The 12,590-nt window shown below is 51.5% G+C and overlaps 1 protein-coding gene across 1 annotated transcript in view; it reads right to left on the bottom strand.

Annotated features, from left to right (window-relative positions):
• Nucleotides 1-5,662, bottom strand: part of LOC130533366 (plexin domain-containing protein 1-like) — a 7,782-nt gene extending 2,120 nt beyond the window's left edge. Inside the window, exons 1-7 of the mRNA XM_057046674.1 lie at nucleotides 5,044-5,662; nucleotides 2,608-2,765; nucleotides 1,252-1,395; nucleotides 1,108-1,177; nucleotides 660-782; nucleotides 438-556; nucleotides 261-357 (exon numbers count right to left, since the gene is read on the bottom strand). Of these exons, the coding sequence (XP_056902654.1) occupies nucleotides 261-357; nucleotides 438-556; nucleotides 660-782; nucleotides 1,108-1,177; nucleotides 1,252-1,395; nucleotides 2,608-2,765; nucleotides 5,044-5,134 (802 nt within the window). The 5' untranslated portion in view covers nucleotides 5,135-5,662. The remainder of the gene's footprint in view (nucleotides 1-260; nucleotides 358-437; nucleotides 557-659; nucleotides 783-1,107; nucleotides 1,178-1,251; nucleotides 1,396-2,607; nucleotides 2,766-5,043) is intronic.
• Between the last annotated feature and the right edge of the window lie 6,928 nt (nucleotides 5,663-12,590).

Below are 12,590 nucleotides of genomic sequence, written 5' to 3'. Positions count from 1 at the left end.
TTTCTTTTCTATGCTTTTTTTTCTACTTAATCCGTCTTCTTATGACCATGAGGATTCAATGACAATGTGCATTAACCATGAAAACATCAGTTTTTTCTACAGTGAAGGCAGGAAAATTGATTAGAAAGGATGTCATTCAAAACTGTGATCACTTGGGCCATTACAAGCGCCAAAGCTTTGAAATAAGCCTGGTATCGGCCTGATACCTTGTATCGATACTTGCCCATCTCTAGTAGAAATGAAATTGTTGTAGAACTGACCTGAGGGCTGGGGAGACAGGAGAGCCATGAATGCATCTGACAGTCCCACTTTGACTGGATGCTCTGTGGAATTGATCCTCGCCAGCTGCACAGGAACCTGAAAAATGACCGGTTCGGTGTGAATTATTCCCCTCACAGACACCGAAAGCTGAGATCAAACTGGAGCCTTTTACTGACGTCTTTGTAGTTGAAAACAATGGTTCCGTTGCTGTGAAGAACTGCCTGGAAAGTGAAGGATCCTTCATCCTCACGATCCTTCAGGTGCACGTTGTCCCACTGCACCACGAACAGATTACCTGAGCACAGCAAATGTAAAAATGACACTTTTCTATCATAAATGCGCCTTGATTGGGATAATAAAACGGCAGGGTGCTCCTGGACACACTCCCCGGGACTGACCATTGTCCAAGTACTTCACTGTTGAGTTCTTGGAGAAGCTTGGGTCAAAGTTGGCCATCAGGGGAGCGACGTACTGCGTGGCGGTCAGCATTTGGTGAGTGATCTCCCCCATGAAGATGAAGCCTGGGTCACACAGACGCACGCCTCAAGATTTCTGAAGTGTTTTACAACCGCAGATGGATGTGAGAGAATAAAGCTGAACAGTCGTGCCGGGTGGATCTTTAAGCGATTAAAACCATCCCAGCAGACTGAAAGTTAGGTTCCAGAATGTATTTTGTTTATTTGTTCTATTTCAGTTAGCATTTTGCTTCTCTTGAGTCGCCTGGTTTCTGATTGGTGCCACCTGTTCTTTACCAGAGCCTGCCGTCCTGTCGGATGGTGTCTGAGGTCCAGATGTTGCTGGATGATGTTGTCTGTTTTGTTAGTTCTTGCTTGTTGCCCAACTCACCTCCGGTGGCTATGATGATCTGTCTCAGGTAGTGTCCATAAAAGGGGAAATCAAAGGAAAGAGCAACTCTCTGGGGAAGCGAAAGACACATCAGACCACATTTGTGTACTGCTTCACATCGGTGAAGGTGCGTGTTCTTCTCACCGCTGCTTTCCGGTGCGTGTTGGACAGGATGTTGTGGATTTGGACTTGGCTCCTGTGCAGAGAGCTCAGATCCACCCACAGCTCATCGGTCCGATGATCTGTTGGGCCGAAGCTCTGCCATCTGTAGTACCGCTGGGAGTCCTCCTGAGGGCAAAAGTCCAAGGTTTTTAAATAAATATTCTCATCAGGGTTCATATTGTTCTCTCCAACTTTACACACCAAAGCTTTTAATGAGTGCTTTGTTCTTTTTCTTCAATACAACGTGATTCTGATGGTGATGGGAATCACAGCAAATCTGGCACGACCGTCAGCCGAGGAGAGGGTGTGTCTAGTCAGGAAAGTATGGACGACATTTTATTTTTGGGTCTTTAAGTATTCAGATGGGGGGGAACAACGACCAGAGACACATGTTACAGCTAATCCAATGTTTGAAGTGCTTATTAGAGCAAATTGCTTTGTACAGAATGAGGAGCCGCACATCTGGGATTTATTAGATCTGCGCTTGTCTCTGCGCGTCCACAGGGGGCGCTGTTTACACGCAGCCCGCGTCCTGCGCGGTTTGGACGGCAATATTAATTCACAGCACAGCTGAAGGTGACAGCGAGGGATGGTTCCGCTCGGCAGTGAGGGTTCAGAAAGTGGAGCAGTTAAATGCAGCGCTCTCACTGCTTCTTTGGCTGCTCCACATACAGCAAGTGACCCACTTCCACCCCCCACTCCAAACTCCGCTGCCTCTCACCAACTGGTGTTTTCTGGTGGAGGGGAAGGAAACATTCTTTCCTCCCTTAGCTGGCTGGTTTGCTTGTGTCGTGAGAAGGTCATCTTGAAGAAATGCAAGAAAAAAACAACAATGGTGCAGCAGGGCCACTGAGAGCAACTACAAGGACGTCCAACCTGAATCAGAACTTGGGGGACCAGAATCGTCTAATTCAAAGGTATCTTCCACATTCCCGGCAACCCCTCCCCCCCAGACGTTTTCTGGAACAGTTCTAAAGTCCGTTCATCAAGCAGACGAACGCAACATATCGGAAAATGTTTGGAGGGTCGTGGAAAATGGGATCAGATGTGACGGATGGTGGCAGCTGATCAGGGATCCTCCTGATGTCATCTGAGTGATTCACCCAGGAGGATTCGGACACGGGCAGGACCGCAGCCTGTTTCCAATTTGACTCGCAGAGAGGGGAAAAATGCACAAAGCTTTTTATTTGGGCTGAATTTTATTGAGGCCGATTGCAGTGAATAAAGAGAGAACCAGTCGTAAAATAGAAATACACCACAGCAGGCAGACCCGAAAGGTTCGTTCCCACCACCTCTCTGGACCGGGGACGGGGACGGGGGGGCGTCTGATGAGCTTACCACCACACGTGTCATGTTGTCAGTGGCACTGCCGAGATCCAGCTCCCGTCCCGGGTCCGCCTGTGCATCTCGGACGGCTCTGCGTCTGCCTGGAGGCCGCTGGTTCCCTGCGGTTCTGTAAAAGCTGGACGGATCCCCGTCCGTGCCTCTAGGTGCATCTAGAGCAAAACAAGAGTCACGGTCAGCACACATGGTTCTGGTATGTCCAGCCATCCAGAAGGAGCAGAACCCTGCGGAGGAGGGGGATTCTTTTTTCTTTTCCTTTATCTGTCCTTTGCTTGTTTTTGTCCACATGTGGGCAGTAAATGCTCAATTGGATCCATTTCAGAAGGTTTGAAAGTAGTTTAATTAATAAAACCTGTTGGGGACAGTGGTCTTAACGGTTCCCAGGAGCTTTTGGGACCTAGTTTGTGCTTTTGTTGTTATATAGCAAATAGGAGCGTCTGTGTATCTGCTCAGCAGATCACATGCCACTTGGCCTGAGGACAGTATTTCCTTCTCCTTTTGGAGGGTAAACTGATCCTTGAGTCACTGTCCGTGTCGAGAGTTGCAGGATCAGCAGAAGCTGCCGCTCGTTTTCCCCGACTTCAGTTTGCGGTCCAGATCAACACAGGTGAACTGCGTTTAGAGGGATTTTCCCAACATTGGCTGCAGAACTCAAACCCCCGCAAAGATGTCTCCAGTTTGGTGCCAAGAGCTGCAGCCCCTCCACCCCCTCAGCCACATGTGTGGGGGCCGGGCCACGGACTAGCTTAGCATTCAGGTCAGAGACTGAAGAAGGCCTAATAAAAATGACCCATAATAGGATCAAAGTGGTGTCATTTATGGGATGAATGCAGTGATATTAATACTGTAATAATGCTGTAATAATTACAATTTAAAAAATAAATACAATTTTAGGTTAAAAAAATGGGAGAATTTGTAGATTTTACTGTATGTAGGACAAGATAAAGAAGATGCTTCTTCTTGGTCTCGGGTTTAATGGAAATTACATCCTCGGCGTGAATGCTAATGGGGTCAGATACTCGGCGGGAGGACGAGTAACTGGAAAATGAGCTGAGCATCGTTGTCTACTCTGCCCAGCGAGTGCTTGTTTTGACTCTGGACTCCAGAAACCTGCAGAGCAGTTTGAAATTGGCGTCCGAGCTGGGTTAGACCTCCTCCGTATGTGGTCTGGCAGAACCTGGACTGGGAACGCACCAGTAAGAGTCGGATGGATTAGCCGGTTTAGCACCATCGTGCTGCTTCCGCCTGAATTAAATGCATATAAATGGTTCTGGCAGTAAATTAGGAAAGGTGTTGATTTGCAGCATGGCTTCCTGCTGTTAAATCCAACCAGTGCCAGGACTCTGGGCTTATTTCTGCACCCCCTTACATGCACAAAAATATATATAAACCCTTTTGTTTGGCCCTTTTTTGGTGCCCACCACGTCACATGTGACTGTGGTGGGCGTCGCATAGATCTAGGACACGTTAGGAAGAGGCACCGTGTGTTTTTGAACGCTTCTCTCCAGTCCTGCTGGAAAACAAATCGCTTTTACGAGATTCCCACTGGATTCCCACAGCTTTGACAGGAAGACCACCGAAGGCCTCTCGTGTGAGAAGTGGCGACACCTAGTGGTAGATCACGGGAACTGAACACTCATCAACTCTCAAAAATCTCGGTGCTTTTCGCACACTGGGGGGGGTCATCGATCTGCACACGCACCATCCGTCAGTGCAGTTTGTCAGATTTAGATCACCTCTGGCTTCTGTCGTCTGTTTGAGGTGGCTGGAGACACATTTCCAGCATCTGTCCTGTCCATAGTTTGGACAGCGTGTTGGAGAGGAGCTCCACACAAGGAGGTCATCACACGTTCGCAGCCACCTGTGAGTGTTTCTAATGCCGTAAACATTTACACACTGAGTGGGAATTGAATTATGCTGAACTTGGAATTGTCCTGGTTGGTGTCCTGGGTTCTCCTCCGCAGTGCTGGGAGGAACCGGGATCGCAGGAGAGGCCGGAGAAACTGGAGCAGCGCTGATTGTCAAAGGAGGTGCGACAGCATAAGAACGGGGCTGGCTAAAAATAAAGCATCTCTAAGGGGAGCAAAAATACATACATGCACGCTCACAGGATGGGCTCGGGATCTGCAGCCTCGCGGATGCAGAACCTTTTTTTTTTCCTTCTATTTGTTTCGGACACAGATGAGATTCAGCTGCTGACTTCCGACCTTTACTGGGACTCTTTGAACACACATCCCTAAAACAATGACCTCACCTGAGTCCTGACTGACAGGTATATTCACACATGCGGGTCCACTCAGAAAGTCCCCAAAAAAACCAAGGAAGGAGTTTTTAACAAGCGATCGGGTCAGATTGGGAGGGAAATAAAGGTGGAAATAAGTGTGTGGATAAGTGTGTGAACCCTGTGTGTGTGTGCGCTGTGGTTCTTACCTTCCTTCTCTCCCGTCCCAACTCCCCCCAGCTCAGCCTGGGGGAGACAGATGAGGAGTAAAAGCCACAAAGGAGCCACCCAAAGCCCCATGTCCAGCTCGCTCTTCTCCCACCTTCCCCAGCTCTTCCTCACTCCCGTCTTCCTCTGCTTCGCCCCCCTTGCTGCCCCTCTCGCTCTGCGGGTGCACGGGGCACTTCGCTGCTCCTCTCCCCTCTTTGCTCTCCCACACGGATGTTTTTCTCCTCACCTCGAGGTTCTCGCTCGCTCCCTCTTTGCTCCTCAGTGGATTTGGGGCGACGGCTCCATGGCGGGAAAAGTGGTTGCAGACAGAAATCTTCTTTCCTCCACCTTTATTGTCATACCATCATCTTCTCCTCCGTCAAACAGCTGCTCCCCTCCTCCTCCTCCTCCTCTCCTCCTCCTCCTCCTCCGGGTCTCCTTTTGTTTGCCTCTGCGGTTCCTAGCAGACTTGTGTAGTTTTGCAGGGCTCCGACAGAGAGGAACTACTATATTGATATAGTTCTACTTTTTTTTTTCTTTTCCAAAGACACTAAACGGGGAGGCTGCGTTCAGGAGGAGCGTGTCTCCCCCATGTGGAACCAGGAGGGATTCTGGCTCTCATGTGTTCAGAGGCTGATTTTAAGATTCTTTTATATGTAAAGTGTCTCTCCCTTCCCAGTAAAACAGGATGAAGTTTGAGGAAGACAGAAAGAGGAAGACAGGAAGTTTAGAAATCTGCTTCAGTGATTCAGTTCATTTTACAATGGTAGTTGTTTTTTTGCACATTTGTGCCCAGTCAGCATTTTTGCTGCCTTTTGAATCTGGACCCTGGAGGAGCTGGTTTTGGTGGTTCACCCTGTTTTTCCCACCGTACTGCAGATGTTAAATGATGAAACAGTTTAAATCGGGTTCCAATTGATGGCAGCCGCGTGCACCAGGGGTCATTTCTGCCGCACTAATGATTTTCATGCGGTTTCTGCTGATGGGGACTGAGGGCTGACCCCTGCTCCAGATCCTCTTTTAAACTGGGTATGGAGACAACACAAGGCTGTTTCCCATTACAGGCGCGCTCCTCTGCTTTAATTGGAAACAGTTTTTGGGGAAATGGGTCAGTGGTGGCGCGCCGGAGTTCAAAGATCAGACTTGATGTGTCACGAACCAGATGAGAACCCAAATGCGACACACGAGTTTGGCTGAACACCGCTTTATTGTCAGAAACAGACAACAGACAGGATTCTGTGCTGTGACAGAGCCCCCCCCCTCAAGGGATGGCCCCCTGGGGAAGGGGGCGGGGTCAGAACTCCTGTGACCCTGACGACTTCAACCCACAGTCCTCGTTCTCCGCCTCCAGGCCTGGTTCGGGCCTCTGAGGTCTGGCACGACCTACTCTCCTGGGTCATGAAGGCTAATCTGGGTGTCTGGTGTACAAGTCCCCAATTAGCTCCTTGTCCAGGATGTGACGTGCTGGTACCCAGGACCTCTCCTCAGGTCCATAACCCTCCCAATCAACCAGGTATTGGAGACCCCTGCCGCGGGGTCTGGAGCGCAGGAGCCTACTGACTGTGTATGCCAAGCCCCCATCCACTAGCAGCGGAGGAGGTGGGGCCGGGTGATCTGGGACCAAGGGGCTCTCGTGGGCAGGCTTAATCCTAGAAACGTGGAAGGTGGGGTGCACGCACATTGACCGGGGAAGCTGGAGTCTGACTGCCGCCGGGCTGATGACTCTGACGATGGAAAATGGTCCCACGAACCGCGGGGCCATCTTCCTGGAATCACCCCGAAGAGGCAGGTCCCCGGGTCGATAGCCAAACGCGTTTTCTCACTCTGTATCTGGGGGCCGGGGTCTGGTGCCGGTTGGCCGCTGCCTCGTACTGGGCACCCGCCCTCAGAAGATTGGCCCGAGCCTGGGGCCACATCCGCCTACAGCGGTGGGCATAAGCTGCTGCAGAGGGACAAGACGCTTCGCCTGCTTGAGCCGGGAACAGAGGGGGTTGATATCCAAAAACACACTGGAACGGCGACATTCCCATTGCCGAACTGATCAGGGAGTTGTGGGCATACTTGACCCAGCCCAGAAAGGTCGACCATGTGGCTGGGTCCCGTGTTGCCATGCACCGGAGGGCCATCTCCAGGTCCTGGTTAATCCTTTCCGCCTGGCCGTTGGTCTGCAGGTGGAATCCTGAGGACAGACTGGCGGTGGCTCCCAGGTGCCCGCAGAACTCTTTCCAGAAGACAGAGGAAAATTGAGGGCCCCTGTCTGACACCACACTCTCCGGTAGGCCGTGAAGCCGAAAGACGTGCTGGATCACAAGTTGGGCAGTCTCCTTTGCCGACGGCAGCTTAGGCAGGGGCACGAAGTGAGCCATTTTGCTGAATCTGTCGATGATGGTCAGAATGACAGTGTTCCCCGCAGACTGGGGCAGCCCGGTGACGAAGTCCAGGGCGATGTGTGTCCAGGGTCGACGCGGAACCGGCAGAGGTTGCAGTATCCCGGCAGGTGCTCGGTGTGGTTGTTTCTGCTGGTTGCAGACGGGGCAGGCGTTGACGAACTCCTGGACATCCTCCCTCAGGGACGGCCACCAAAACCTCTGCCTCAGCAGACCCGCCGTCCGACGTGCTTCAGGGTGGCTGGCCAGCCCGACGCGTGTGCCCACTCCAGGACCTCTGCCCTGAGAGAGTCAGGAACGAAGAGCCGGTCGTTGGGGCAGGTGCTAGGTCCAGGTTGATTGGCAGCCGCCCTCCGGACTCTCTCCTCGATTCCCCAGGTTACTGCTGCCACGATACACGGGGAGGGGAGAATGTTCTCCGGGGTCCTCACAGGGCCTTTGTCCTCCTTCCCTGCGAACTGTCAAGAGAGGGCGTCTGCCTTGCCGTTGTGGGACCCTGGGCGGTAGGAAAGGGTAAAGTCAAACCGAGTGAAAAACAGTGACCACCGAGCCTGCCGGGAGTTCAGCCTCTTGGCTGTTCGAATGTATTCCAGGTTGCGGTGGTCTGTCCACATGATGAAAGGCAGCGTAGCACCCTCCAGCCAGTGCCGCCATTCCTCCAGTGCCAACTTGACGGCGTGCAGCTCCCGATTTCCCACGTCGTAATTCCTTTCCGCTGGCGTCAAGCGTCGGGAGAAGAATGCGCACGGGTTCAGCTTCTGGTCCTCCTGAGCCCTCTGTGACAGCACCACTCCCACTCCCGTATCGGAGGCGTCCACCTCGACCACGAACTGGCGGTTAGGGTCTGGCAGTTGCAGGATGGGGGCAATGATGAATCCAAGGAAGGACATTGATGGGGTGTGAAACTGGCACTTCTCAGCTTTTACAAACAGCTGATTGTCCAGTAGCCGCTGCAGTACTGCCCGCACATGTTGCACGTGATCCTTGAGTCCTTTAGAAAAGATTAAGATGTCGTCCAGGTAGACAAAGACAAACTGGTCTAACATGTCCCAAAGAACATCATTAACTAAGGCCTGAAAGACGGCCGGTGCGTTGGTTAATCCAAAGGGCATTACCAGGTACTCGTAGTGGCCAGCCGGGGTGTTGAACGCCGTCTTCCACTCGTCTCCCTCCCGTATGCGAACCAAGTGGTAGGCGTTCCGTAAATCCAATTTTGTGAAGACAGTGGCCCCCTGGAGCAGTTCAAAGGCGGAGGCGAGAGGACAGAGGCACGGTAGGCAGGTTCTTCACGGTAATGTCGTTGACGGCCCCGGTAGTCGATGCAGGGTCGCAGAGACTTATCTTTTTTCGCCTGGGAGGAGGTCACTCGCGCAGTTGTACAGTCGGTGCGGTGGAAGGGAGGTCGCCCGGGCCTTGCTGAACACCTCGGCGAGGTCGTGGTACTGCTCTGGAACCCTGGCCAGATCCGGGGGCGTGACGTCAGGCGGCGAGGTCCCCCTCCGGACTGGCGCTGGCGCCAGGCAGGACCGATGACACTCAGCTCCCCACCCCAGGATCTTCCCTGTCTCCCAGTCGAGTTGCGTGTTGTGACGGTGGAGCCACGGGTAGCCCAGGACCAAGGGAAAGTGCGCTCCCTCCAGGATGTGGAAGTATATTTCCTCCCGGTGGTTGCCCTGCAGCAGCATTGTCACTGGGCCTGTCCGGTGACAGATGTTCCCCAGGTGATGCCCATCCAACGCTTGGGCTGGGATGACGGACGCCAGTGGTTCGTATCCAAGGCCCAGCTGCCAAACCACCTCTCCGCCGATCAAGCAGGCATCGGCACCAGAATCAACGAGGGCAGCTAGGTCCTGTGGTCCCCCGGGAAGTAAGAAGCAAGCCTGGAGTGAAATACGGGGTTGTCAAGGGGAAGCAGAAATAGGACTCATCAGTATTCCCCCAGTTACTGGTGAGTCTGGGCTTTTACTGGACAGGTTGCCACGAAATGTCCTAATCCACCACAGTAGAGGCACAGGTTGAACTGATGCCACCGCCTGCGCTCCTCCCCTGTGAGCAACGTGCGGCCAAGCTGCATGGGTTCCTCTTCCCTGGAAGACGCTGCAGGCTGAGGAGGAACTCCCGTCGAGAGCTCGCCTGCCTCCGCGAAGTGTCGCCGCGGAGCTCTCTCCCGCAGACGAGCCTGAACCCTCAGGTCCACCCGGGTTGCTAAGTCAATGGCCCCATCCAGCGAGCTGGGGACGTCGTAGGCCACCATTGCGTCCTTAATGTGGGCTGCTAATCTGTGCAGGAAAGTGTCCACTAATGCGGCAGGGCTCCACTGGCTCCAGCTGGCCAGGGTGCGGAAGTCAATAGAGTAATCCGACACAGACCTCTCTCCCTGGTGGAGCGCCAGCAGTCGACGTCCTGCAGAGGACCGGGAGTTCCCTTGCCCGAACACATTGCGGAGCTCGGAAGCAAAAGCGGAGAAAGTGGAGCAGGCCTCTGATTGACGCTCACACTCGGCCTTTCCCCAGAGCCATGCCCGTCCTGTGAGATGTGTAATGGTGTACGCTACCTTGGCTACCTCAGTAGTGAACGTGCGGGGCTGCAGGGAAAACAGCAGGGAGCAATTCACCACGAAGGCGTCGCAGGACTCCGGATTACCCTCATAGCGCTCGGGTTCGCCAACCCGAGGTTCGGGCCCTGCTGCGGAATTACAGGAGTTTACAGGAGCGTTTAAGGAATGTTGTTAAGAAAGAGGAACATGTGAATGTTTTACAAAAGTGTTGCTTACAACTGAAACCAGTACTCTGATGTATCCTGTTCCTTAAAGATGAGTTGTAAGGATAAAGGAAGTTGTAAAGATGGGAGAAGTAGATAGAAGGCAAGGAATCGTGAGGTCCTGTTTGACATAAATCTTGTGTGCACCAAATAAAAGAGGCGAGCGAGCAGCAGAGGAGCAGAGTTGACAGACTAAGCTTGAACTGCTGCTCGGCTCTCCCTTCCAAGGACTCCAGTTGTTTGTGTGGTTTGTGTACTCACTCACCGTTGGTTCTTTTATTAAACTCAGCACAAGACATAGTAAAATGTGTTTCCATGGTTACATAGTTTGCATCAGCTCAGGTGCACAGCCTTGAGAGCCCCAACCCAAGCAGATATCACAGTTATTCTGTTCTCTTCACAAACACGCTCACAAAATTTTACCCAGTTGATTCTTCTCACATTATCCATGAAACTACTCTACTTTCATTAAAATAGCTATAGCATAAAATGCAATTCGCGATATTTTACAACAGAACCCAAATGCGACACACGAGTTTGGCTGAACACCGCTTTATTGTCAGAAACAGACAACAGACAGGATTCACCGGGGAGCGAGCAAAACAGAATCTTCAGGAACAGGCAAGGTCGGAACCTGGAAGGCAGGCAGGCAAACAGGAATACGCTGGAAAGTCATCTGAACACGAATAACGATCTGGCAGGGAGCAGGTGTGCCTCTGGGGATTAAGAAGGGGGCTCATTAGTGTCCAGATTCAAAACAGGTGTGCGGGGCGAAGTGACTCACGGGCATGATTGCCCGCAGCTGTGACATGATGTGCGTATTTAATGAGGTGGGATGTTTACATCTGCACCAGTCAAACCGGAACCAGTTCTCATGATTCATTTCGGGAGCGTCGCTCACGTTGAGATCACAGCTGAGCCGATGGATTTAAACAGAACCCAGTTGTAACGCGCGCTCACATCTGTCTCCCTCAACAATTAGGCTACACTGAACGTAGCGTAACAAGGTGAATGCCAAGAGTCAGGGTGACCTAATCATTCCAGAGCAATGAGATATGTGAGCAGAGTTCCCTGTGGCTGACAGCAGCTTTCTGGGAAGCATTGCTGCCACTGTCGCTAAAATTCTCCGACCGTTGACTGAAATGCTCCCAGGATTGCTTTGAAAATGGATTTTTTTCCCTCAAAGTGTGCTAGGTTGTTTAACTTTTAGATAAAACTCTCTGCATTCCCGCCACGGCAGGGCTTGCTATCGTTAGCATCCAGTGTTTTCTCTCTGGATAATTGTCAGGCATTTACATATTCTTGGTGGCAGACAGCACAGATAGGTAAAGCAGATGTCTCAGCTGCTTAAATCCTTATCAACGCAGGCTAGCGCAGGCTAATGACATAATTGGCGCTCTATTATGGGGCACAATAGCAACAACCGGATCAATTAGCGACACGTAAATATGAATTAGCAGGAGTTTGTTCACCGAGCAGGTTTGTTGAGACATGCAATTTTCTCATTTTAATTAGAAATACGTTGGAATTTGTAACCAAGCACCTCCAAACATGCTTTCCTGTTCTAAATTTGTGCTGAAAGCAAACGATCCCCCCCTTTAATGACGTTCGTAATGCTGTGCTCACTAACAAAAACATGGGGCAGGGTGGTGTTTGTCCATTGTAATGGACCTTGACTCCCCGCTGGGATTCCTGAATGGAGCTCCAACGTCACACCACCAAAACACCCTGGCCAGCGCAGGGATGGATGAGCGATTAGCGGCGAGGGCCAGGGGTCAAATGCGTATTCAGCGCAATAAATGGCTAAATGTTGACAATCTTTGCCTGATTTTATACACGATCCATTGGGAGCCACTGGGGCTTATCAGCAGCATCTGTGGATGCAGCTGTTTTCAATAATGATTCAAAAAATCCAGATAAACAATGAGCGGATCAGTAAGTGGAGGACAAGCAGAGCTTAAGCTATTTATAGATCAGCATAAAGAGTTTAAAGTATAAAGAGAAAAGGAGATGTCCACCTTTTGCTCAGCACCAAAAAGGTCATTAATCTTTTAGCATTCGCCAACCAACCTGATGTGAGAAACAGCTGGAAATGTGTGAACGTCCAACAGCAGGTTTCAGCTATCCGCCCGGTCTCGGTTTTAAGATGAAACCGCCTGGAGTCGGGCTGCTGTTGCAACGTTAAAGGGAGCCGACTGTGAACATCTGGATGTGAGTGTCCGTCCGTCCTCCCACTCATTTATTCTGCAGCAGACGTCATAGCTGCACTGATTTCCTGGTGTGAAGTGACTAAACCACAAATGAAAGTAAAGAAGCGAGCAAAAATGAATGTTTCCCTCAAGCAAGCAGCACCCCAATCCCCCCCCCCCCCCCCCCAGGACTAATAGCTGATGGTAATT

Source organism: Takifugu flavidus, chromosome 1 (assembly GCF_003711565.1).
Source record: "Takifugu flavidus isolate HTHZ2018 chromosome 1, ASM371156v2, whole genome shotgun sequence".
Classification (NCBI taxonomy): domain Eukaryota; kingdom Metazoa; phylum Chordata; class Actinopteri; order Tetraodontiformes; family Tetraodontidae; genus Takifugu; species Takifugu flavidus.
This window is presented reverse-complemented; position numbering and strand designations above follow the sequence as displayed.